The following is a 26,916-nucleotide window of genomic DNA, read 5'->3' as shown; positions in this document are numbered from 1 at the left end:
CTGACCTGCTTGCACCTCTCTCCAGCCCCTCATTCACTGGCTTACTTTTCTTATTCTTATTCTTGTGCAGTATAATGACCTTTCCCGGCGTGAGATCTAATTTTCGCGAATTTTTCAGAGACCTTGTAACTAAGATCTGAAGTTTCATAAAAGGGTATTTCTGTTCTAAATTAAGGTTCTTGCTTTCGAAATATCCAACCAACAAAATACGAGACGACCTTGAAAATTTTTCAGTATGGGCAACCAACTGTAAAGAATGGCTTGCCGAGTAGCTTGTCTAGTCCCTGCATGGTGTTCTTCCAGGCCTTCTCGGTCAATTCACTTCGGTGACATATCCGAGGAGAACGGGCAGGTCTTCGCATGGACCACGTAACCTGAAACGAATTGGCCGCGGGGAATAATGAGGTCTAGGGACGAGGCAAATTAGAACACGACGATGGGGTTTTCGTCAATTGGCTGGATTAAAACCACCTGTGCTCTTCTTACGTCTGCCGTAGAAGTTTACTAAAAAATTGGAAGTCTCACCCTCGACTTCCGTCGGCTTTGATGTTGGCCCTTTGAATTGTCGATTAGAAAATAACAAACCGAGGCTCTCAAAGGAGTGTCAGGGTTTGAAGGTCATACTTATAGGCCAGTTTCGAATAAGCCATTTCCAAGTTCCAAAAAGTCTTGCTTTCAAAATGAGCCTGAGTGCAAAACCTTTGTTGTGAAAATGATTTATCATTTCCATGAGGATAAAAAATATCATTTTCATATCAATAGCTTTGCACTTACCCTCGCTTTGAAACAGAGGCTTTTTTAAGAGGGGGGGGGGGCAAATCGTAAATGCTCTATTCACCATTTTCACATAGACCATAATGCACCTTGTTTACCCCCCAGGATTTTCCATAACCATTGTCTTGGCTTTCTCTTGGGACGACTGTAATACCCAGAAGAAATTGGAAACAATGGTTATGCAAACTTTTGGGAGGTAAACAAGGTGCATTATGGTCTATGTGAAAGTAGTGAATAGAGCGTTTTCACTCACATGGCCAGCAGCTATGCAAATTAGTTGCTACAAAAGAAAGCGTGTTTACATAAGAAAGGGTATTAACCCCCACAGGAATGGTTTGCTTTTAATCTGCGATTTCCCAACGGGAAAAAAAAAGCACTTACTAAGCACTTGCAGGAGCATTTGTTGTAACGTTGAAAATCAACAACAACAAACGCCAGAGTTTTTACCATTTTTTCCAGACTTTAACCCTATTCTCCAGGCTTTCTCCGCGTCTGGAAAATTGCTTTGCAAATCAGTTTTATTTTTTCTAGAATTCAAGCCGACTCTGTAGGAACCCTATTTCTTATTATCAAGCATATCTATTGGTTCCGCACGATAGAGTTTGAGGAAAGCTAGATGTGCAATAAGAGAGAAAATAAATTAAGTAATAAACTTTATTGAAATGCTGCGTTCAACATTTTATATAAAGATTAGCTATACAGTTAGATGAGAAGGTGTTTTAACCGCCCTCTTCTATGTGCTAGTCTACAGCTTATTTTCTAATTTCCTAAATCGTGTGTGGTTAAACTTAGTTTGCAAAACCACCATTGAACTTTTCGCCATATTTTTAAAACATGTACAGCAATATGCTGTGAAATAGCCGTGTGGATACTAGAAACGACTCTATCATGGAAATGTCATCGGTGCCACAGACGTATTAGCAGCCACTAGAGCTTAGCGGTTGTAACCAAGAGCCTCATTTCATCCAGGCTTCTCTGTAGATACGCAGCGAAGTGACCCGAATTAGTCTCAGGGTTGCTGTTAACTGTAGATACGCCGAGAATGATTTTGTCGTTTTGTGGGTTATAACAGACTCCATATCCATCAGGTACCGCAGGACCAAACGATAAAAACAGCTCGTGGTTTGATGGAACCTACAACAATAAAAATGAACGGTAACTTCTTAAAAGCTCTTCAGTTGCAGAACTTTTCAAACATTTGATACGATAGGTATTCTAGCTTACTCAAACCAACATTGCAGTAAATGGCCGTGCGTAAACTTTAATCGCCCTGTTCGCCTCTTTTTGACCTCATGGAGAGCTTATTTCCCTTTCGTAAATGGTCGTTGCCATTTTTTAGCGGTCGATGCCGCCATTGGTAACCAAGCCTTTAGTCATGATAGATATAAGATATTCCCTGGATTATTAAGTTATAATAAGGGAAGTAATACGTTTTTGAATAGTCTTAGAGAGAACGACGTTGAAGGCCAAGTTGAATTTATGTTAAAAGTTATGGAAAGGGTACCCTATCATTAACGTATCAGTTAAGAAAGACAGCTCGCTAGTTTATGTACTTCAATTTTTCGGAAATTTGGCGGGTCGGTGTAGTCAGTATGGGAGAGAGATTAGGATACGAAATGTCCGTGTTCGACCAAGGGTTGCGATCTTCTTACTTTTAATGGTCTTTAATAGAAACACCCTCTATAACAGGTCAAACATTTTCTACGCGTCTTTAAAATGGCTGCGACCGTTGACGAAAGGGAAATTTGCCACGGCGAAACGAAACGAACAACTGGAGCGTGGTACAATGGCGCCAAAGACGGAACAGAACTCGGAAGTGTAATCTGTACTAGAAATAACCCAATGGGCGTTACCGCTGTTAATGGAAATCACGGAAACACACGAGGCAAAGAAAGAAAGTTTTGAACGCCCACTTTCCCACAGTAAAAAGATGGTTTCTCTTTTGCATAGCCCTTCAAAAAGTGTAAGATTGAAATATCCTTGTGCAGTTAGCCCGACGACATGCACACAAAATATCGCAGTCTTATCTCAAATTTTCATGCAAAAATTTGTGTCCTTTAAGCTCCTCCGATAGGGGGGAGGGTTGTAGAGCCCTACCAGCCCCAGCCGAGGTTGAGCAAACAAGTTTTGACCGCCCATTATGTGTTAACGGCTTCCATTCACACTTGAGCGAGGAAAACGACCACGTGAAAGAATATTTGAATAAACTGTATCAGGGTAGGATAACTTGGTAAACTTACAAACACGTACGTTAGTATGCGTTGACAAACTATGAAGAAGAACTTGAGTGAACATAGCCTTAGTGATTACCTGGCTTGTTGATACTTTGTAATGTAACGCGTATTGATAGGAACTGTCCATAAACAGCTCATGAAGATTCATACGAGATTCCAAGGCAGCTAATTTCAATCCCAACAAGTGTCTGTCAATAGCCTGGCCATTCACTGCCTGCAAGAGTATAAACGACAGGCACCTCAACAGGCAGCTCATGATCTGGGGCTTAATTGTCGTCACCAGGGTCTTTGGGGCTTGCAAGAATAGGAAAGTTAAAAGCTTTAGAGACCTACGTAAACGCATCGTATGGAGCTCGGCATAGGCGCTAACTGTGGGGAAAAACTGTTTGCTTGCAAAATAAATTGCTGTGATGTCTTTGTGCATGATTAGGCTTTTTCCGCACTAAAATGTTTATACTTTCCACTAATACTATTGTATTATAACACTATAGATTGGTTAATAGCCCTTAGTATGAGGCGCTTTGCACAATTTACAGGTCTAAAAACTCCCCTATTACTCTCAAGTGATACACAAACCATGGAAGCAGATGAAAAACATCTGAGATTTTTAGACCGTCTTCGAGCTGTGGGGACAACATATGAATCACTCACTGAGCGTTCGATTCAACTTCTTGAATGATGAAAAATGCTGGGGAAAACGCTTGCAAGTAATTGACTATTTTCCTAGTGCTCAATAATAAACTGGATTACAGCCAAGACTCAGGCGAGAGATATGCATCTCCTTGCACTGGCCTTGACTGAAAGCTACTTCAAGTTCATTTTGAGTGATCGCGTGGTAACAATCCTCTGCCACTAGGTACCTCTTTAGTGTAGTTAGTATGTGCTCCATTCGCCTTCTTCATTAAATCAAGCTTTTCCGCATTCTGCAAATAATAATGAAGAAAACAATGCCAGTCTAGGGTGTATAAATCGTTTGAATGGAACCTCTTGGCCAGTACTTTGATGTGGTTCTATATTTTGCGATTTTTCAGCATTTTACAAAATGAAATTTGGAAATTTTGTCAGATTTTGACTTTGGCCGCTTTTAGGAATAAAAAAGGGGTAATAGGGACTAAAATTGTTCTAGTTTTGCATTACAGAGCACTGAAGGAATTCTGCTGATACAGTATGAGCGTGGTTTCTGTAGGTGATCAAGAGAACTGCCTACAACAGAGATTCTCTCACTAAATGTCTAAAGTTGCAAATAAATAACTTACAGTTTTATTGGGTGACACCATGGCTTTAACAAACTCAGACGAAGCGATGGAGGCAGAGCGGATGGTGTCAGTTCTTCCCAGGAGAAACTTGCGAGTTGAGCCGGTCTCGTAAGTTGGAGGATTGTGATTATGAAGTCTGCAGACAAATGAAACAAACAAAGAAACAAAATGAAAAACATAGAAAGTGCGAAATTCAAATTAAGTAAATCTTTGTCATATGAGACGCGAACCTGCTTTAGTAAAAAGTTTTTTATGTGAACGGTTGAATCAACAGCGTCGAAATGAATTTTGGGGTTAGTCATTTAGTTCTGCATTTCTGCGTGGCTGACCAAAGAATTCTCGCGCAACCTTCTCAACCAATTAGGAGCAGCCCTAAAATTATTCCTTAGATATTTGCGCGCCTAAGTTACATGCAACTCCTTCAAGATGTGTTTGAGTCAGAGGTCAGAGAGCGGGAAAAAATGCGGAGGAAGAGAGGGGGACCCATGAGTCGTTTATGTAGATTAATTACTTTGGAGTCTGGAGAAAGAGGCTTTCTGCTCATATTCATTCTATATTTGGTTTGGTTTTCTTTGTGCTCAAGTCTCTTCTGGGAATTGCGAGACAATGGAGTCGTGAAAAATTTGCAATTTTGTCCCTAAAGCCTAAGAGTCGTGATAGAAATTTCATATATCAAACGGGGGAAATTTAAACGAACTTTCGTGATAGCATTTTTCACCAAAAATGTTCCTTCACTAAAAAGGTGTTTGTTGGTTTGTTTGTTTGTTTTTGCTTGATGAAGGCCTGAAGCATTATGTTAAAGGTGTTCTTTACTTATAAACGCAATACCTGTAAAATGTTAACTGAAATGCCATTTGTATCCAGGCGTCTGGACTCATCTTCTGCTTTTTCACGAATGATTTACCATAGCCATCATAAATAAAACACCGTAAGTCAATGTCCTGGATCATTCTGAGAGAAATGTCAAACAAAAACATTACTGTTTGCATGGTAAACATCACGTGATATACGTATAGAATGCGTGCGAAGTTACACAGGTTACCACAAGCATTCCATTAAATACACGCTGGTTTGAATTCTGTATATTGCTAGGGTCAGCAACATTGATGTACCGTGACGATGCGTTCATTAAAACTACCTTGATGTACATGCGGTAGTATTTATAGCGTAAAGGCAGGTAGGGCTGGACTTAAACAAATATTATTTTCAAACAAAACATAAAAAGTATCTCAGCTAGCAAGAGGCAAGTCGTTGGCAACTTATAAGCGTGGTGGAGTATTCGAACTCAAGACTACCGAGAAATAAATTCAGAAACTGTGAGGGCGGAACTTGAAGTCGGATCCGCGGGATTGTAAGTCCCATGCTCTAAACACTCGTCCACGCTGCCATGTTTCGAGATTTTTGTGTGTGTCTTTGGGAGTTTGAAGCGCATCAGACGATGTGCTGCAAAAATACCCCAGTGTAGTGCAGCAACAATCACATGGCTCTTGCTTTCAAACATCTCAGCAGTAATATGGTCATGTTTGGGTAACAGAAAGTCAGTTAGTCACTTACGCGTCAAGATCACAAGCTGACTGTTTAATGGCCTCCTTTACTTTACTAGATAAGTTCCACTTCAGCTTGGATGGAGTTTCCAAATGTCTTGCGTCTGAGGGTTCTATGTGTAGATGGTTTTCCCTAAAACAAAAAAAGTAAGAAATTTACAACAAATAAGACACCAGAGAACGGACAGTCCAAAAAAATTGGAAAGGGGAACAAGTAACTTTTATTTGAATTCGATTGACCGATTTCGAAAACTACAACTATTTAACAATTATTCCTCGAGGCCGAATGGGCTATTAGAGAGTTTTAGATCAGAGTTTACCGCGAACGTCTAACCGCTGGAGGTCACGTGACAAGTCTTTCGCGTCACGTTTGAGGTTTACGACGTGCGTTTTCAACGTGGGGAGGTAGGTTTTCACGCATGTCATTTACCTGAAAGCTTCTAGCGTATAATTCTTGTTTTATCCCACGTAATGATACAAAACTCTTGTGGAGCAAGTCTTTTTATTATATACATACTGAGAAATACTCACCAAAAAGCTATGTCGTAAATTTTCGTACGCAAATTAGTTCTAGCCAATCAGAGGAGCGAACGATGGTTTTCACACGTGAAAAAAATGATACGTCCAATCAGAATCGCGAACGATGTTTTTTCACGTGTGAGAAAAATGATACGTCCAATCAGAGGCCACAGAGGTGTGTGAGTTTCTCGCCAAAATTCCCGCCTTTTATTGCAGCTTGCAGCGCCGCTTCGCACACATTCAAGGAGAAAAGTTTTACTCAAAGAGTTTTTCTCGCTAAAAAAGTGAAAAACATTTCGGAAATGGAGTGGAATAGTTTCGTTTGTTTCACTGTCGATAAAGAAAACGGTAGAGAGCCGGCGAAACAACAGCGGAAAGGGAAAAACAGAACGAGACGTAAGCTTTTGTTGTGCTTTTTGTCGGAGCTACTTTGCCTTTCATTTAAGCTTAAGCTTATATTGAAACCGGACATTTTACTTAAATTCACTCATTTTCAATTGTGCATTGACAAAAAACAGTTAAGATTACTTATAGTTCTTGGATTACCTCATATCCTTACCGTCATTTATGTTTTTAACAAACGTTTTTACTAAAAAGCTGATACTTCGTTTTCGTTGTCATTTTGCGGCAAGTGTGTAGCGGCAGATAAGATTTAAAATAAAAAGGCCGCCAAAATGATGAATGTCTCGGTATGTATATAATAAACACAATACCACATGGAAAGTGCTTTGTACGGTATTTACGCACTCGTTGTTTTTGTATCAGAAATCTTACTCGTTCGCTGCGCTCACTCGTTCGATTTCTGATACGTCAACAACTCGTGCGTAAATACCGTACGCCAGCACTTTCCATGAAGTATTCTCTATATCCTTTAACAGAGGCACAAATTTGGGCGAAATGGCTAAATTTGATAAATCCTATTGGATCTTGAAAACAAGTGCCATTCATGGCTGCTGATTCAAAATGGCGGCCGTAAATTTGCAAGAAGAACTAATGTAAGAATTTACAGCTCTTTGCTGCTAGATAACCCAGTGTTTACCTAAATATCTTTTATTTTCACTGATTGATATTTCTTCTATTTCTAAATGGAAAAATAAACCTAGAATGGCTTCTTTAATCCACCACCACTCTAAATCGAATAATGTTTGAACGTCGAACGGCAAACGGGTAACCGCAAACCACGGTTAGAGGTTCGCGGTAAAGTCGGATCTAAAACTCTCTATTGACTCAGAGGCCATAAGGGCGAGAATATATACCCACAGACTCCATAACCTTTTTACCCAGACCACTGCCGTGACAAACGGAAAACAAAAACACATACAACAGAAAAAATAAGTCACAAAAGCGAGAGTTGCTTGTTTAAGCTACGTTTCAATGTGGCCACCGTTAACATTTACCGACTGCATCTGATTCGTCCCAAGACGTCTCTTACAAACGCGCGAAGACGACTGGGGACGAGTCAGGCACTGCATGGTTACTGTAACAATACCAAAAAGGCTAACAGCCCAGGCTACAGAAGCAACAACCGTTCAAAAGATTATAAGACAACCGGGCGACCCAGTTACTTTGATTCCTTCCCTTTATGCATGAAAGAGATGAGAATTTTCCCGTACAAGAAAAGGCGGAAGTAGCTACAGAAAAACAGGACAACATTGAAAAGATGGAGGAGGAAGAAGAGGAGGGGGGAGGGAGGGAGAAGAAGAGGAGGTGGAAAGGAAGAAGAAGATGGAGGATGATGGAGGATGATGAGAAAAAGGAGGAGAAGGAAAAAAAGGAGGAGAGGGAGGAAGAGCGGAGGAGGTGAAGAAGGATGGGGACGAGGAGGAGGGGAAGGAGAAGGAGGGGTAGGAGAAGGAAGGGAAGATGGAGGAGGAGAAGGAGGAGGTTGAGCAGGAGGTGGGGGGAAGAAGAAGAGGGGAGGAGGGGAGGAGAAGAGGGAGGCGGAGGGGGATGAGGAGGGGAGTCACGTATCACACGACAAGTTTAAACTTACAGGTTATCAAGGATGTGATTACATAAAGCAGCTACGGGTGGTCCCTCAGCAGCAGAGTGTTCATAACACATTCCAGCATGTCCATCTACACTAACACAAATCTGAAAACAAAAACACAATAAAGTTCAAACTAAATTGATGTTCAACGTCACTGTATTAAACTGTCTAATTCTCATCAACGTGAAACACCGTAAGAAACGCAGCAAACCGACAGCAAGCAAGATTAAGAAGCGTAAAGGAGTTGTGGTAGGGGAAGAGTTAGCCTACCAACGCAGATCCGGTCGTCGCTTCCCTCCACCCGAATACTTTTCGGGTGGAGCGCGGGGGTGGTATTTGCGCCCTTTCGGACTGAAAACGGGCATAGACTTTGCAGATTCTGGTTTGGAATCGGGTGTAGTTGTCATAGTTTTCGAGGGAACTACGGGAGTGTATGAACGTATTCATTGTTCAAATTTCAACGGTTAAGAATTATAAAGAACAAAAAAAAAATTCGAAACAGATTTTAAGAAATCTAGGCGTTAAAATCTAAGTGATGATAACAAATTTTTTAGAGAACAGGTCTGAAAATAAGTATGGATTTGAGAGGCACGGTAAGAAAACGGGTGTGGGAAATGCCAGTTTTTGGCCTGAAATAGGGTGAGGATTCGGAGAATCTGGTGTCACACCCCCCTTGGGGCGGGGAGGGAGTGGAAAGAAGCGACGAACGAAATTACGTCTGCGTTCTCAGCCTAGAGTAGAGTGGGAGAGCGCGAAAATATCTATTTTTCTCACTTCCTGTCCACTCCCTCACGCAATCAGCATTGACACATGCATCCGGTTAAAGCACTCATCGAACAATAAACGAGCCAACAGAGGGCTGAGAACCGTCAGACCAGTCTCTCGATTGTCCTGATTCAGCACTGTCGAGTTTCCCCTTCAGTATCAAATCCTGGATTTGTTCGATTGAGTACTTGTTTGCGATATCGGACGAGAGTCTAGAAAAGAAGAATGAGTGAACGGGCTAAGGAAACGGTGAGTTTACGCATTGCGAATTAAAACCGATTTCATTTTCGACTTATCCATTTCTAAAAGAAAGCGGTTTCCTTCACTATTGTGGCAAATTCTTTTCCTCGAAAATCGTTTGTATATAATTCCAATCCCAGTCGATCAAACTTGGCTTAGAACTGTTTCTGATTTATTAGTCGGAAAGGTTTTGCTTGAAGTTCAGAATTCAGCTAAGTCAAAATGTACTTGGCCAGGTAAAAATGAAGAGGAAACCGCATCATTTGCAGTGCAGTCCCACTGATATTTTTCTTAGGACAGCTTTTTCCTGCATTGATGAATGGTCAGCAAGTGTTCCGGTAGAAAGTTCAACCAGAATATTCAGTGAAAATATCTAGCATATTTTACCTAAACTACGACATGTTTAATCCGGCAGTGGAAAAAACGCAAAAGTGATAGTGAAACAATAATTTGCGCTGAGGAACATTTCAAGGAATATTGTCAAAGAACCATACTCTGTCAAACATGCGACGTAACGCTTCTTTTAATTGATAAAATTTAAAAGGAGCGAAATTTCAGGTTTGAGTTGTTTTTCTTCAAGGAAAAGGACTTGCATTCGAAAGTGAAAATGAAATAAGGGGTTTTTCCCAACACAAGTAAAGAATAATTAAGGTTAATATACAAATGACCTGACTGTTGAGTGGAAGTTGGTGTGCGATGTAAACACAATTTGATGATGCAATTTCAGTTTCGTGGAAAATGTTGCCATGTTAAGTCAGGCTCTTAAAAGATCATTCTGACGTTCCTGCCTCTTTCTGACATTACAGGACGCGCTTGTCGAGACAGATAAGGAGGTCCGTGTGAAATTTAGACGGCTTTTAAGCATCTTCTCTGAATTTTTCAACGTTTTTAAGTGGATATGTGCTGTGTTGGTGCTCGTAGCTCGCTTGGTTGGCCTCTCCATGTTCACAACCTGGGCAGTGGATTGTTTCAGCAGAGAATTTCACACTACGGCCCTTTGTGAGAGCTTCACCCTTTTTCCTCGCCCTAAGATATTTGAGAGCGTCTGGCTATGCCTATGTATTGCGACTTCCGCTTTCTTGATCCTCCATGCATGTCGCTTGAACCACTTCCCTGGTTTACGTCCGGTTTTACAGCACCTGATCAGGAAAAAATACTTCATGAAGCTTCTTCTCACACTTATTGCGGTCTGCGTCTACAACGTTTTGACAATGACACACAACACAGATACATTAAAAACAGTGGTTTACATCATCTTCGTTTTTGAAGAGTCTTTCGCGGTGGCAGTGGTTCTCGTCTTGAACTTTCTCCCCTCAGATGCAAATGATCTGCGTCAAAAGAACTCTCTCTTAAAACTGGTGCTTTACAAAGCAGCTTTAGCGGTTTACGTAGTCGAGGGTTACACAATGGCCATGCTTGGTACAGCAATTGCTGCTTACCAAGTACTCAATGTTCCTAGCATTCAAGACGGCAGTAAAGATCCACCTGAAGTAAAGGCCGTCGCCAGTTTGATGCTCTTAATCATCAACAACGCTCTGAGAGTTTACTTAGCGGAATTCTTCCTTTCAAAGGTTTATGACCAAGATGCGGACATCTTAGGAGGCGGAACAAAAAGCATCGCGGAAAGCCTTGCACTACCTGTAGGTCAAGCTCAAGAAGATAAAAAGGCGTCAACTTCTGTGTAAATGAAGTGAACATTTTCAGATTTAATGTTAAAATCACCTTACTGATTTCAAATGTGGTTTTGGAAAATCGTAAGAAATTAATAGTTCTGTGTAAAAGTTCCGTCAAAGAGGTTCCTTAGAATGGCAACATCATAGGATTTCCTCTATAAATTTTTAAGCACAAATGACGAATCATCCTGCTATAACTTGGTCTAGGAGTGGATAAGATAGGAGAAAAGAAGACATAAATTTTTACTGTTACTAAATTTTTATATTTGCAGCGAATACCCCAAACAACTATCCACAACTGAATATGCAACCTTTTGCTGTGTCAGTAAATAAACCTCTTGAAGAGAGAAACCCTTTCCCTTGTACAAACTTTTCAGAAACAAAAACAACTCAGAAGGATATACCAAACTGGATATTAGAGCAGTGTATGTTACTTAGGCGTAGTTTAGAGCTTTTAGGGGCAGGGGTGTAGTTTTGACAGGGTGCACAGTTTTAACTAAACCGGAACCCGCGAGTGGAAAGTCAGGGGCAGGCGGGCATAACAAAACTTTTAGCAGTTACGAGTTGTAAAGTTAAACCAAAGTACACGTCAACGCGCAAGTACTTCATTGGTCGTCGAGATGCAGATAAGTTCCTGGTTTTTCCTGGTTTCCGATAAGAGAATTATTCCACCGCTCGATGGGGGCTTCACGTATTCATACGCCATTTTCATCTTCGGCCATTCGACGTGATTTTGCTTCCAACAGACTCCTCAGCTGGACTAGAAATGTCTGTAATGTCTGTAAATGCCTGTACGCCGCCGTCAAGTACACAACTACTTTTGGTCTTAATAATTCCTTTTCTTACTTTTTAACTAAGCAGTGGACAGCACTGCCTGACATTTTTTGGCAACAGTGTTTTTGCAGATTTTAAGACCAGCAGATTCAGTCTATTGCTTTCACATACCATACTTTTTTTTTCTTTCTGCTCGTGAAGATAAAGTTGTAAATATTAGTTCATTTTAAGTGCATAGATATAATTCTTGTTCTTGTAATGTTTTTAATGTATCTTATGTGTTGCTTTCTGGAAGATATTAGGTTTGAAAGCTACTCTAAAATTCGAGCGTAAATAAAGTTAATGAATGTAACTCCTCGTGAAGCCTGAACTCCCGTGAAGTTATAGTCAAAGCTCTACAACTACATTCTTCCCGGAATACAAGTATGTATGTATGTATGAACGTATATGTTGTGGTTCAATTTTTTCCCTGGGTTAAATTTTATTTTCCTTTGTTTTGGGGTATGGCAATGTATGTTACTGAGATCGATACATAATGGTAATTGAACTGAGTGGAGTACAATATGGTCTGAAATCATACGAGTGATTTCAAAATCGAACAAGCGCGCAGCACGAGTTCGATTTGAAATCACAAGTATGATTTCAGACTAAACTTGCACGACACGAAGTTCAATTACCACTTTATTACATCCATTTTGAAATCGCAGAAATTAGTTAGCACTAATATTTTATTGATCAAGTAGCCGGTTTGTTAAAAAGCCGAAACAAAAAGGCTTTTACATCTCATTTTGTATTCGAAACAGAAATGATGCGATATAGAACAAAAAATGGTGCGATTTAAAACTGAAATGATGCGATTTAGAACATAAAGGACGCGATTTGGAAAAGATGCGATTTAGAGCAAAAACTGGTGCGATTTAGGAATAAATCACACTGCTGAGAGCCAATCAGATTGCACGGATAGCCAGTGATTTCAAAGTGAATGTAATAAAAAGGAAAATAAAATTTAAACCAAGGTTACGAAAAAATTGAACCACGATATATACATTATTTGCAGCGCCGGTCTTCTTCTAAATCGCATTTCACACCTGCCGAATGCATTCGAAAGGACTATCGTTGGCTGGTTAGACAGACTGTCCATAACGCTTCCATGATGTTACGATGCCCACTTGGGTGTTCAACAAGGAGACTTGTCATTTGCGTGTTGTACACTGACAGAGTGACATTTTATAATAAATCGTGTGATTAGCAAAGCACCAGGACATCTGCTGATTAATTGTGCAGAGAAAACGCAGCCAATGGCCCAAAGTTCTTTATCAGGGACATTTCCTTATTCAGAAGATGACACAGGCTTATCACACATTTTCGTCTAACGTGCCTGAGTAAGAAACTTTACGAAGACGAATGCCACCCTTTGCCCCTCTGGGAGATACCATGGAGCTCTCCTTGACTTTTGCTCCTGGGCAGCAAAAAAATCCAAGCCTTTTTTTGTTTTTGTTTTTGCTTTTGTTTTGTTTTGTCTTTTTTTTCAGAGAAATCATATGCTGGGTAACTGGGTTCCCTTCAATTTTTGAAAGAGCACAGCCTTGAAATTGAATACTATCAAAAGTCCGCAAATGTTGATAGAGAATCTAGCATTGCAGTATTCTAATAGCATTCATGCTACTAAAACAGTGGCCACTTTAATCGCTATGTAGCCACGTAGCCAGATAGCCGCGTAGCCACGTTTCTGCCTCTTTCTTTAAGCCCATTATTCTTGGCACCTAAAGACACAAACCACGTTTTTTGGGTCTGGCTTTTGAGTCCGCTCATTTGTCCATTTTCTGCCTTCCTAGATTTTGAAAGCCCAGACATTCTGGTAAATAACAACTAAATACATCGACAAGTTTGCCGGTCGTTTCGATACAAGTTAATTCAGTCAAGTTTCACGTACTTGGCTTAAATAACGAGAAATATTCACCCCAAATCTTTTTCTTGTACACGCACAAACTATACTTGATTAAAAAATGATGTGATCGAAATTGTTGTGCAGTTTCACTGCTTAAGTTCGTATCGAAACGACTTGTATCGACGAAACAACTTTGTATCAAAACAATCGGTTTCATCGACTGCCATAATTCAGTGTGCGGTACCTGCACAATTTTGTCGAACCATCTGTTACAGCTGTTGTATTCCGTACCATCTCCATGCAGAGATTGGCGTGCAGTAACTGAGCAGGTTGGATTCTCCATAACACTTGGAGATTGAGTCGAGTGAGGTGGAGGCTGGTCTAGACACAGAACAAAGACAGCTTTTTCTATTGCTTCAAGGTTGGCCTTGTTTTTACGATCTGTGATTGGACAACAAAAAGGCAATCACTGTTTAGCCCAACAGAGCGATTTTCGTATGACCTTGATATGAAAACGCGCGAACAAAACGGAAATAACAAACGAACGGAAGTAGAGCAATTTGATTGGTTTATCGAACGGATACAAACGCGCGTGGCTTTTGGTTGGTTAAGCGAACGCTCGGGTGATAATCAATCGATACTTCGCTTTGACGTCATACTTCAACACGATTGGGCCAATCGAACAATGCCTTCTCCATATTAGGGTTTTCTTTGGCGGGAAAACGAAGAGTCCATGTCTTGATCTTTCCATCCATTGGCTGATTAAATGGATAACGAACACTTGCCGAAACCATTTTTCAAGGTCATACGAAAATCGCTCTAAATACATGTACAGCGAATAGAAACAGTACAAAAATATAAACGCGATGTATTTTGGACATAAATCAGATGTGACACAGGTGCACTATATTCTACAGTACAGCTAAACATGATCCCATCCTTGCCTTCATCATCATCATCATCATCATCATCACCATAATTATTCACCACTATCAGATCACCATCACTAATTACTATTATAACTCATTCAAAATAATTATTTGTTTGTTTATTCATTTATACAGGAACATCTGGTTTAGCATGCATGAAGTTGATTTAAACAGAGTCCTGTAAAAAAAAATTCTCTGTTTCTGATTGGCTCAAATCCCGAGGATAATTCTTCATAACCAGCTAGCGTTGAACAAATTTGGAAGCGGTTTGCAGTGTCTAAAAAATGACGTCAATACTACAGCATAAATGCCAGAACCATGGGCAGTAACCGAGGACTACCAACATCAGCATAACGATGATCGTCATTATCATCATCATCACGGTTGTCATCATAAACATAACTGCTAGCCTGCGTAGCAGGCGCTTGGAAGTAGTGGGGAAATGAGAGAACGGGCGCGCGCGAGGGAGACACGCGAGGGGTGTCTCCCCTCGCGTGTCTCCTTCTCGCGCGCCCGTTTTTTCTTGCGCCCACTACTTCCAAGCGCCTGCTATGCAGGCTGTAACTGCCACCAGATTATCACAATCATTGTCACTATTATTAAATAGGGAGCTTAAGCAACGATGACGACGACGGCAGTGAAAACGTCAATAAAAGAAATGAATTTGCGCTCTTTCAAACGTAATCACGTCTATTTGGACCCGCTCAATATGTCACATGAAGGCGACTTTTCCTGGAGATGAATTCTTAAGGACTTTATCCAGGTTCAAAAAGAGAAAGGAAAATTCGTCCTCCATAAAACGTCGCATTAGGAGGTTTTCCCGTCGTAGTCATACAGTGGACGTCAAAGAAATGTACTAAAAAGCGTGATGCATGTGCAAAATGTTCTTTTGCTCATACAAGCAATTGTTTTTTGAAGTTGTCGATGTGGTCCCCGTCGTTGTCGCTTAAGCTCCCTGTTGTCACCACCGTCAACAGCAACATTGCAAGTGGTTAACTCAGGGTGTACTAAGCATCTCTCGTACCCCTTCCAAGTCCCGTTTTGTATCCAACTTCAAGTTCTCCAAAGTGATCTCCATACATTTTCTTAAAGAATTAGTTGAGAGAATTTCAAAAGATCGAATCATTTTCCCTTACGTGATTATCTTCCCGGGGGGGGGGGGGGGGGGAGGAAGGGGGCCAGGATTATCTTATTCATTCTCAAATCTTTTCTCGTGATTTATGATGTACTAATTTTGTTGGTCACTCTTGGGGCTTTAGAGGGTCAACAACTTCTTTTTCTTAATCTTACGTTCTTTTTAAGTATTGCACATGTTGTACATGTACCTCTCAAAAGCCTCTTCCTCTGTTTAGCCCAGAATGTTCGTTCAGCTGAAGTAAGGACTCCTACAGGCTCCTCAGGGGGATCACTGCTGTTTGTTATCTTTTCTAATTGTGCAACCAACTCTCCTTCAGTCAGCAGTTGGCTTCCATTAAACAAATTCAAGATGTAGAACTGTTAAAAAGAACAGAGTCAGACACTGGAGTGGTTACATTTGACTGTGAGCAGTCTTTCTTTTTCTTTAGATTTAGTGAGGGAAGTGCAGGGGCACAGCAGTCACTCCAACAGTCGAGGCGAAAAATGCGAGAAACATTGGGCAGCAGCCCATAGAAGGAAAAAATAAGACACTTCATGCCTCTCCTGTGTCGAGAATTTAGTAACGCACATGGTCATTTTTGTGTTACTCAAGGGACTAAGCAAAAAAAAAGTGAGTGCTGGTACTGTAGGTTAATATAAAATCACCTCGTTTTTGTAGGCAACTATGACATGCTTGGATGTGCCCTTAGGAGCCACAAACACCTCATCTCTTGCTGGCTGTGGGATTCGACAGGTACCAAGCAACTTCAAGTACTGAACCATGCACAATGGAGCCTTTCCCATCATGTCAACAGGAATTGACTCACTGCAAATGATTACAAGAAGTACATAACTTATCAGACAATATGATCAGATCACATTTACAATCATGGCATCTTCATGTAGTCAGTTTCAAAGTCTGTTGATTCACATATACCTGTCAATGAGATTCTTGTACTTCCAGACACTTGAGATGACCCTTGCAGCATACCTATAAACACAAAATAAAAGAGAAAAAAATTGTCATTAGGTAAAGCAAAAATTGCAAGAGCAGTAAATCTGGATGGATATCGACCACTGTAAGTTTGGTGTCTGAATGTTTATTTTTGACAAAACGAAGACAAAATTTAATGCTTGTAAACTGTTTAACAAGCTTTGAACATCTGTGCTTTTTAAGATCTCAACCATTGGTATTAAAAATAACTATAAATAAATGTAAAATAATGATAAATCTCACATCTTTTGCATAAAATTCAAGAGTCATGAGAACCTCATCACTACAGTGGAATCATGAAAAAAAAAACACAAAAAAAAACAAACAAAAAAATCATTACACAGGACTTGGGAAAATATGCTCAGGACAGCTTCTGGTAAGTGGGCTATTTCACAGTGACTATCAAGCTACGGGCAAATACTAAAAGTCCATTTTACAGTTACAGGTGGAAACAAGGCTGGAGATTACCTTGTTCTGAAGTAAAAACAACAGTTACTTTACTATGAAAACACGTTGTTCTCACACAGACAACTGTTAATTTTTTAAGCATAATCTTCCTAATTAGAAAACGAAGGAGGTTTGTATCAAAACAAGGTCAACCTCAGGGGCGGATCTAGGGGAAGGGTGCAGGGGGTGCGCACCCCCCCCCCCCCTAAGATGACCTGTGGTTTTCTAATACAACTGGTATTCTGCAAAAAAAAAACTATGTGGTTTATTGGTGTTGAAGTAGAACAAGAGACGAGTGCACCCCCTCCTAAAAAAAATCCTGGATCCACCTCTGAACCTCAACCTCAACTTCGCAATCATTCAACCGCTAAGACACTAAGTCTACAACTGTAAAATGGCCTATTTGCCACTTTAGAAATGATCAGAAGGGAACTGGAGCTGAAATGCATCCAGCAATTATTGTTTCTCAGGATCATTGCTGGGAATGTGCCAGAAAGGTATTGCCCATTTGTTTTCCAGTGTCCCTAGAGACAGTCCCAGAAGTCTTAGCAAAATGTAACTCAGCCCTCTTTCCAAATCATTTCTAAAGTGGCAAATACCATTTTGTTGTTACCAAAGGGTGTTTATCATACACACTGTAGGGATTTGTCATAACCACGTACCACTGTTAGTGCTAAAATAACCATGATTATAATTGTGTGAAAATTGTCTGATTACACAATTCACTGTGAGCAATGAAAACGTGACTAAAACATTCAATCAAGAGCCAATTATAACTCACTTCAAGTGATCAACCTTGCCAGTAAATGGAACCTTGGGAAAGGAAAGTCCTGGACTTGTTGTAATCACCACTGGTGATCTGCAGTCAAAATAGGCAGCATTGTCCCACCAATTAGCCAACTGAAAGAGACAAAATGAAATGGATCTATCTTGACTGGTTTGGAACTCATGCACATGAACCATACCTGGCTCCAGTGCAGTTCTGTATGGCGTAACTTGTGGCAGTGGGCCCTGGGGGAGGTACTTGAGGAATGTTTGGGACCATGGAACCCTTAAAGCCTTAAAATACAGCCCAGACTTTGTACAGCTGAATTTTGCTACCTAAACTAGACTAAACTCCCAAAAGTCCATCCCTATCCATCCTAGAGTGGCTATTTTCCAGAAATTACTGATTTCGATGCTTTCTTTGCTTTAAAAATTTAGATTGGCTGATTTCAATTTTTAAAGTGTCAATCATCGGTTTCCGTAGTCTAGACTAAAATCTCCTACCAATTCATCAGCTTCCTACTCTAGACCCCCCCAAAAAAGAAAGATAACAGACTTGACTTTCAAGCATGACATGACAGTAGAAGCTGGCCATGAAAAGAAATATGAGCAGTGTAGGAAGTGCTTACCCAGTTCTTCTCAGTTTTCATCTTTTCCAGTAACAAGTTTTGCAGCACTTCACCATCTCCTTTTGGCTTAGAAAAGTTCTTTACCAGATCCTCAGTGTATTCAAAGTCTTCTTCATCCACCAATGGTTTGATTGCCTTCAGATATTTGTCCATTGTTTGTTGGAGAGGTGGCACAGGCAGAGGAGGAAGAGATTCCTGTTTGGCCAGCATACTGAAAGGTTTGTAAAGAGCTGCTGATGTTCTCACCATGACTGGATTTGTAAATCTAACAGCAATCTGATGAAATAACAGAAACATTAACAACTTCAAAGGTCATAGCCTGCACCCCAGATGGAAATTAACTTCTGGTTAAGTCTGTCTATGAAACAGCGCCAAAATCTTTGTTCTAGGCCCCTGCCCGTGTACCAGGATTTGAGAACGCACCATGATTGGCCTGTTGAAAAATACCATTGTCAATTTGCCAGTCAGGCTAAAGGGAAATTAAAAATGCATTTCTGGTAATTCATTGATTCCTTCGGGGGCCCAGAACATGGATACTGGCACTGCTTCCCAGACGTTACTAACTGGGGTTAGATTACGTCTGTGAAGCAGTCTGAAAAGGCCAAGGAGAAAGGGTTATTATCTTGAGACTTTCAAAGGTAGGCAGCACCTGTCACTCTCACACCTAGCAGATGCCCTACATTAAGGTTAGTAGACACAAGCCTCCCTAGACCCCAAATTTATCTTCCCATTTTTTTTTCTGTAAAATAAACCTATATGAAGAATTATCTAATTGTCCTCTAAAAACCAGGCCCCAGTTGTTCAAAAGCTGGATAGCACTATCCATCACGTAAATCTCTGTTCAGTGCAGGATAAGTTAATTAGGGACGCTAATTTATTGCACTATCCACTGGATAAAGATTTATCCCGTAGATAGTACTATATTCTTTTGAACAACTGAGGCCAGGTCTACTACGACCATAAACTTCCAACTCTCATAAACGACCACAACCACTTTTGACAGTATAATATTATTTTCCATTATTTTTAACCTCCTGGGCCAGGTTGTTCAACGCTGGATTAAGATAACCTAGGATTAGTAAAACATCTGAATTCAGATATGAATGCTTAAAAAGAGACTTCAGTTTATTATTATTGTTTTTTTTTTTTGTTTTTGCCTGTAATTTGTTGCAATGTAGACGTTTTAGACTGTTTACAGTCCCCTATTTTTTCCTGAGATTGTCGAGATATAGGGCGTTTTACCGTTAATGGCAGCCATCTTGATTTTCAAATGTACCGGGGGTATGGGCGTCAGGGATTATAGCTCTAGGGGGAAGGGGCAAGAAAAATAGAGGGACTGTGATAACATTATTACAGCTCGCATTCACAGAGTGCATTGTACCAGCAATGCAGGCGTTTGATCAGTCATTAGACAACAGATGTTAATTTGTATTGACAATGGGTTTAGTTTAAGCTGCCGACACTGACAAGTTGTTGACAAGTCATCGTTTCTATAAAACATACACTTTCATAATACTACCTACCGTAAGGCGCATCTTGTGCAAACACACGAAGGATTTTTGGTATTTTGTGGATGAATGACCTAAGCCAATGTGCTTTTGAAGCAGCCCAACCAGGGGAATGTTGTAACACAGTTTCTGCCAAACAAATTGAAATTTAACGCTACGCTGATGCAAAATAGACGACCTGTCAGAAATGCCTGGCTTTTTAATAGGAGATTTAACCGTTGTAATCTGATGTGAAGAGAGCATGCTTAGCACTTCCTTTGGGAAAATGTTTCACCTGTGCATGCTTGCCGATTTTATTTGGAGAAATGTCCAAGAAACTCAATAAAATCACTGTTTTTAAAAGATTTTGTAAACACGCAAAATCGATGCTAATTGTGTCTGGCATGTTTTTCATCTCCAGTGGAGTTTCTTAATGAATGAATGGTAAAAGGCGTGAAATTCCTGTCACGTCTTCTGAACGCGAGCTTTAGTGATGTTGTTACAGTCCCTCTCTTTTTCTCGCTTCAAACCCAAACCGTTCCCGCCCCCGCCCTCGCCCCCTAAGTAGTTTTGACATTCATGCAAGATGGCGGCCCGTAACGCAAAGCATTCGATCTCGACGATATCACGGAAAAATAGGGGCTTGTGAACAGTCTATAGATGTTTCGGAACCTCTACTCAAAAGAGACACCTTTACTTTGATTTTCGAAAGCGACCATCTCCACCAACCAACATATAATCTTAACATTATTTTGTGGTCGTCGCTTACGGGAGGTTCCACTATGCCTGTATGTCTCTTTCCCGCTAGAATTCTCAAAAAGAACAAAAAAAAGCGTCTGAGAGCGGGTTAGGTTTAGAAATCGAAAAGTTCTTGTTTATTTCGAAGGGAACACACCCCCGGTTACACCTTATGACGTGGACAACGTGCATGTATGCATGAACAGCGAAGAGACTCTTCACAGCTGTTTGCCAATAATTTTAGTCTGCCGAACAAACTTTCTTCCTTACCTTCGCCTTTGGAATCTGTCTCGTAACTACACCCAACATACGAACTCCTTCGAAAAGCTGCATTGGAAAAATGTACATGTAAATTTATCGAGTCGTAGCGTAAATAAAATTTAATTATGAAGCGCGTTTACAATACAGCGTGTATTACAGCGCCAAAGCTTCCAAGGAGTCGCCATTTCACTCTACCTTCGTTTGTTTCCAGTCTCCACTCAAGGACGAGATATCCTGATAAAATTCTTGGTTCGTCGGCTGTTAGATTAAATCCAGAAATAGCAAAAAGTGGGACACTGTTACTTCTGTAAAAAATCTCCGAAGTCACTAGTTCTAAAAGCGCATGTTTATGTATCTGACAGATCACTGAACTTTGGACTTTGATCTCCGAATAAATTACCGGGAACCAATAGCTAGATAGTAATCTCCGGTTTCCAATGGTTTCTTACAATCTCAATCTCGACATTAGTTAAAAATTTTGCATAGTCATGCAACATTTTTAAAACTTTTTGAAGAAAACAGAAATAGTTGCCTTAGTCGCCAGAGAACTTAGATAAGCCATCCTTCCTCTATTTGCCTATTACACTGAACCCTGAGTATCAAATATACTTTTGGGAGGCGTTTTGCACTCGCCCCATAGCCAAAACCCGTCTTGGACAAAATAAATGGCAATTCAGACTCCCCCCTACCCCCCCCCCCCAAAAAAAGTGAACAAACAAACAAACAATACGAAAAAAGTGAATGCCGTGTTTTGGCATTCGCGCAGCTTCATCCTTCATCTTTGTTCATCACTTTCTTCTGTCCAAATGATTGTAACTCTCCCAGTCACTTTTTTTTTTAAAACAACAGCTACAATCCGGGGAAAACCAAATTGTCTGGATGAGGGTTGGGAGGGAATTTCAAATGTTTGAGTTTCCCTTTGAGGAAGGTCCGTGTCGGCAGAAAGAGAAAAATTTTTCGATGGCAAAGTGACTCAACTATTAAATTTTGTTGCCTATTCAGTACAATATGTAAGTGAAATCAAGCCGTATGGGAATATAAAGGTGGAAGCGCTCCGACACAAAAAAAGAAAAAAAACCTGTGTATAGCCTGTTCTAAGGCGTATAGTCGAGCGCAGCGTTCAGAGTCGGCCAACGCGAGTTAATCGTAGGCGGGTAAAACGAGAGGCCCCTTGTTTGTTGTTGTTGTTGTTGTTGTTGTTGTTGTTGTTTTGTTTTTGTCGTTGTTGTTGTTTTTTTTTTTTCCCCTTTTCTTGTCAATTTTCCGCGCGCTCTACTCACTAGCCTGTTCCAGGAGTTCAGATCGTGGGGACAGCGTAAAGAAGATGTAAGCAGAAAAAAAAACAAACAAACAAACAAAGAGGGGATGGGGTAGGGGTGAGAGCCCTCTCCCTCTTTTCCTCCTTATTTTTTTCTCCCTCTCTTCCTTCGTACCGCACTCCACTATCTGAACGCCTGGAACAGGCGGTCCGACTGCCGGTGAACTCCTGCATACCGCCCCCTCTCCTCAAAGATCGAGGAGAGAGTTTGAGGGGAGGAGACAACTGTACACAGGCTAAAAAAATCCGGAGTTCTCATCCCCAAAGTAAACCCGAAGAGATTGGTTTCTGGCCTTGATCTAAGTCTGCAAGAAAGGCATAAACGGGGAAAATGGCACCGGGATCGGTGTTGATTGAGAAAACCTCGCGGTTCGAGGATCTCGCGCGTCCGGTGTCGTCCCAGGATGCACTGAGGGAATCAGGCGACTCGTCAGGAGATAATACGAGCCCGCAGTACCAGCAAACACAACACAAAAAAAACTGAACATGGAGGCGAAGAATTGCCATGAGAGAATTCTTTCTCGAATATTTCACGTATCATTAACGACAGGAATCGTCTTAATTCTCGTGCTTAAAGATACAGGTAATTTGGATTATCTTTTTCTATCAGGAAGGTTCGATCCACAGTTTTAGAGATACGTAAATATTGAGTTTCCGTCACCTACCTTACTTCCTTTCAGAACTTCGGCGAGCTTGTTTCAGTGGTAATTGGTTGTATGTCGCTGGCTTCTTCTCGCTTTGTTTTATCGGCTTTATTTTCTACTTCGTTGCAAGTTGCATGGATCCTGGGTTTGCGGAAATAAGCGACCAGAAAAGTATTATGGTTACATTCGAGGTAAGATGGTGTGAGTTTCAAAGATTCTTTGATTATTAAAATTAAGTTAACGGACATAGGAATATTGCATACTGACTCTCATTATTACTGACTCTACGATTTTGCCGTAGTTTTAAATGTGATTTGTGGTTTAAAAAAACGTCTCTTCTATTTTCATTTAATTACTTTTGACTTCTGTTGGGGACCTTAGTTTGCTTTAACAGACTTAATTTACAAAGTAAGGTTATGTTCTTGAAACAAGCGTTATAATGAATAACAGAGATGTTCGCGGAAGTTAGATCTTTTTCTTTTGATCGAGCTTGTGAAATGGATTCCCATGGTTAAACTGTAAAATTTTCTTTTCTTTTTAATAAGATAAGTGAAATCTTTGTACGATGTCATTGTTTACAATTTTGTTCCAAGGCCATACAAATTGTAAATCTGAAATAAAAATTTCCTTCAATAACTGACAGAGTTTGTTGAAACTAAGTAACCTGATTAACGTCTAGCTGATCTTTACATGTATTTACGTGCAATACTTTAAGAAATGCACCCATCAAAAATGCAAATTATCTGGGTCATAAAAGGTAATGAGCCCAAGTATGATTGGTAAACTTACAAGCACCTCATTCATTAGTAGCATTCACATCTATTCTGTGACATTTTGCCAATACATATCTGTCGTAAATAATTCACCCTCACTGCTAGTGAATGGTTAAGGAAAGGTTAAGTGTAATGCTGAGAAGAAAAAAATTCAACCAAACTGCTTTTGTTTTCTCAGGTGAACTAGCTAGTGGGGGAAACTCTCGCCAAACGTCACCAAATGTGAAACATCAACAAGAATAAGCTCCATAGGTTTTTATTGAGTGTCACAAAGGAATATTAATGTTCCTAGTTACTCCATGCTAGACTAGGTTAAGGTCCAGCCATGTTGATCTATCTTGGGCAGGTATAGTTCCTTGCCTTTGTTAAAAGGTTCTTGTCACTTTTTGAACTGAAAGAACAAATTCAGAAAACGTGCTGAATGGCTTTTTCCCTTTCAGTAGGGTAACAATAGCATTTCTTGTCATCAGGGTGTTCTCAGTTGGAAGGTAGAAGATTAAAATACCAATGTCAGTCCAGGAACTAGTAAAAGATCAAAACAAATATAAAGACAGTTCACCAATTCATGGTGAAAATCATTAACCAGCTATTAAACTAGCTAAATTTTCTATTTATAGAAAACAGAAGAAGAGCATGATTCTGAAAGTCAATCAGATGGAGACGATGCCCAGGAATCTTGTAAGATCTTAGCCACTCCTCCTCTTGGTGGATCTAGACTGCGGCGCTGTGGATATTGTGCAATATTACAACCTCTTCGGGCCAAGCATTGTGAAGACTGTGGTCGATGTGTGCGTCGATATGATCATCACTGTCCATGGCTTGGGAATTGTGTGGGGGAGAGAAATCACAGGTTCTTTTGGTGTTTTCTTTTGACACAGTGTGTGCTCATTGCATGGGCTACTGAAATTACTTGGTAGGTGTCACAGAGCAAAATTCTCAGCAATTGAAACCTTATTATGCACTGTTTCCTTATGATTCATTATTTCCATCAAACATAAAGGAGTTCATGAAATAAAGGTCAAAGTGACTTCTTTTAAACTGCTAGATTCTTCTTCCAATGACCTTTGTATATGCTGATGATTCAAAGGGAGAAATTGGTATTATATCAGGAGTTTAGTAACTACCTTCAGAGTCAGCCAGTCATTTACCAAGGTTAATTAATTAAAGCTACAGTAAACAGTGATTTTGTTACAAATAGTTATGGTGAGTCCTGGGACTCAGCATCTTGGGAAAAATCATGAGTCCCAGTCCAGAATCAATGAGTCCCAGTCCAAAAAAACAAGGAGTCATGCTTTGGCCTTTATGTATTAAAGCAGGCAGTTAATCTAGAGATAGACACCAAAACTCTTTATTACAGTTACTGAAATTAAAATATAGTCTTTCTATACATTTAAAGCACAAAAAAGACTAAAATAAATATGCATCTTTAAACAACAGCCTCAGAAATCTCACAAAGAGGATATTCTACCAAAAAATCTTCAAATCGATCAATCATTCTTTGCTTCCTATGGAATAAATGTCTTAAATTATTTTGCATTTGTGCATCAGGGACTCAGGACACAGAGGTAATGAAATCATTGAATAAACACTCACATGTAAGAATATTAAGAACAAGTGGATTAAGAGTTCATCAGGCTGAAAGTTGGCCTATAATGCACCACACAATATAAGAACCAATTCAGCCTGATAAATAAACCATGTTTTTGGTACAAAAGAAAGAGAATTCCAGAATAAGAAATCAATACATAACAGTAACTCATATTTTTACTCATATCAGTCAAAGGTTCAAATACGTGGGGGTGATTACTCTAATCATTCACATCAATCATGAAAATTAATTTTATCGCAACTGTATACATTTTGTAAAAAATTTAACACTACATTTCTCTTTGCCCCTTTCAGGTATGCTTTTGTACACAAGAAAACTTGGCTGGGCTGGTTCCTTTCCAATGGCTTCTTCATTCTCGCCATGTTTGTCCTTTGCCTCACTTTTATTGTAGTTTCTCTTCTGTTTTCCTGTCACTCATATCTCATGCTTACAGCACAAACAACCTGGGAATACATGTCACGGTCAAGAATTTCATATTTGAAAACACTCAGTGAAGATGTGAATCCTTTTGACCAAGGGGTTTTTTGTAATGTGTATAGCTTCCTCTGCAGATGTAGAGTGCAAAAGTGGGAAGTCCTGCTGCGACAGAGAGATCGCTGGGCCTAAAGCTCCTAATGAAAATTAGAAATTTACGCACTAGGTTTTTAATAGATACCAAATTTATTTTCATTTATTTCAGAAATAATTAACAGATTAACTTATAATTGCAATGTTGAAGTTGTATAGTTTCAGATTTTGTGTATCTGTCAAGGTTGTACAGCTTCAGCTCTAAATGAGCATGCTTGTAAATGTACAAAACATGAAGGCATTATTAGTCAGTACTGACCAGTCAGTACACGTGTATACTTTTTTTGATAAATATATGAAAACAGGTCAGTGGTATTACAAAATCTGTTTTTTTGCCATTGCACAGACTGATAGACAGGTCTTCAGGTCGATCCGCACCATCAGACAAATTTGGAGTTGTCTTCGAAACCTCCAAAACCAAAATAGTATGGTGACAATTTTCGTGCTGAGAAAATGTATCCACACTGGAAACCATTTACTCTAAACAGGCCGTCACATGTGTCTTTACTTAGTGGAAAGAAAAATGGCTTTACAACAAATGATGGACAAGAAAAACACATTCTCGTTAAAATATTTAGTCGATTTTGTCCACTTTTTACCCCAGACAAATTGTGGTTTTGGCTCATTGAAGATTGTCCTGTCTCAGACAAAATTTTTAAAATCATGGCAAACTATCCGCATTTGTTAAGCATTGCTGATAACAGAAGATGTGTCTGAATAAACAACTTTTCCCTAGTGTGGATTAGCCCTTATTCTCAAGAGCCAAATAACCACAAAAAGGGTTGATAACTTTATGCGAAATCAGTTACCGGTAGCTTGAAATATCCCACTGAATATCTCAATGTGCTCACTCACTTGCTGGAATTGAACACACCATAGCACAGGGATAAGTTATCATGACTTTTTTTTAACATTATATATCTGCTTGAAATGATGTCTAAAGGAAATAAAGGGAGGTGTAAAGAATCAACCATAAGAAGAC

General features: G+C 40.0%; 3 protein-coding genes across 4 annotated transcripts; 2 read left to right on the top strand and 1 right to left on the bottom strand.

Moving 5' to 3' along the window:
* Positions 1–1,414: 1,414 nt before the first annotated feature.
* On the bottom strand, positions 1,415–21,382 carry LOC140939165 (carnitine O-acetyltransferase-like). Of its 2 annotated transcripts, XM_073388723.1 has the most exons (15): positions 21,219–21,382; positions 21,033–21,089; positions 18,538–18,813; positions 17,925–18,043; positions 16,640–16,693; positions 16,369–16,528; positions 15,912–16,080; positions 13,902–14,098; positions 8,321–8,421; positions 5,819–5,941; positions 5,093–5,215; positions 4,265–4,400; positions 3,869–3,931; positions 3,085–3,222; positions 1,415–1,908 (listed from the first exon to the last, which is right to left on the bottom strand). In XM_073388723.1, the coding sequence occupies exons 2-15, from the start codon at positions 21,069–21,071 to the stop codon at positions 1,702–1,704; spliced, it is 1,905 nt and encodes a 634-aa protein (XP_073244824.1). In that variant the 5' UTR covers positions 21,072–21,089; positions 21,219–21,382; the 3' UTR covers positions 1,415–1,701. The 2 variants fall into 2 exon arrangements, with proteins under 2 accessions (XP_073244824.1, XP_073244822.1); XM_073388721.1 differs by lacking the exon at positions 21,219–21,382 and having other exon boundaries at positions 21,033–21,095.
* Positions 10,114–12,105, top strand: LOC140936677 (uncharacterized; the record flags this gene model as incomplete). Its single annotated transcript, XM_073386168.1, has 1 exon — positions 10,114–12,105. A coding segment is annotated over one exon (894 nt), but the record flags the coding sequence as incomplete, so codon positions are not given.
* Positions 21,383–22,809: 1,427 nt separating the features above from the next.
* LOC140937077 (palmitoyltransferase ZDHHC12-A-like) lies at positions 22,810–26,257 on the top strand. Its single transcript, XM_073386609.1, has 4 exons — positions 22,810–22,924; positions 23,022–23,176; positions 24,376–24,671; positions 25,661–26,257. Exons 1-4 carry the CDS (start codon positions 22,828–22,830, stop codon positions 25,971–25,973), a joined length of 861 nt encoding a protein of 286 aa, XP_073242710.1. The 5' UTR covers positions 22,810–22,827; the 3' UTR covers positions 25,974–26,257.
* Positions 26,258–26,916: the final 659 nt, after the last annotated feature.

The sequence above is a fragment of the Porites lutea genome, chromosome 5, assembly GCF_958299795.1.
Source record: "Porites lutea chromosome 5, jaPorLute2.1, whole genome shotgun sequence".
Classification (NCBI taxonomy): Eukaryota; Metazoa; Cnidaria; class Anthozoa; order Scleractinia; family Poritidae; genus Porites; species Porites lutea.
This window is presented reverse-complemented; position numbering and strand designations above follow the sequence as displayed.

Bases quoted from the DNA above. Each gene is read 5' to 3' on its own strand.
- LOC140939165 (XM_073388721.1), bottom strand. From the start codon at position 21,095: ATGCAGCTTTTCGAAGGAGTTCGTATGTTGGGTGTAGTTACGAGACAG. The intron at 3,932-4,264 runs GTAAGTTATTTA...TATTATTTGCAG, and splicing joins TGGTGTCACCCAATAAAACT to AATGCGGAAAAGCTTGATTT. The intron at 1,909-3,084 runs GTAATCACTAAG...TTATTGTTGTAG, and splicing joins ACAAAGTATCAACAAGCCAG to GTTCCATCAAACCACGAGCT.
- LOC140937077 (XM_073386609.1), top strand. From the start codon at position 22,828: ATGGAGGCGAAGAATTGCCATGAGAGAATTCTTTCTCGAATATTTCAC. The intron at 22,925-23,021 runs GTAATTTGGATT...ACTTCCTTTCAG, and splicing joins TCTCGTGCTTAAAGATACAG to AACTTCGGCGAGCTTGTTTC. The intron at 24,672-25,660 runs GTAGGTGTCACA...TGCCCCTTTCAG, and splicing joins TGGGCTACTGAAATTACTTG to GTATGCTTTTGTACACAAGA.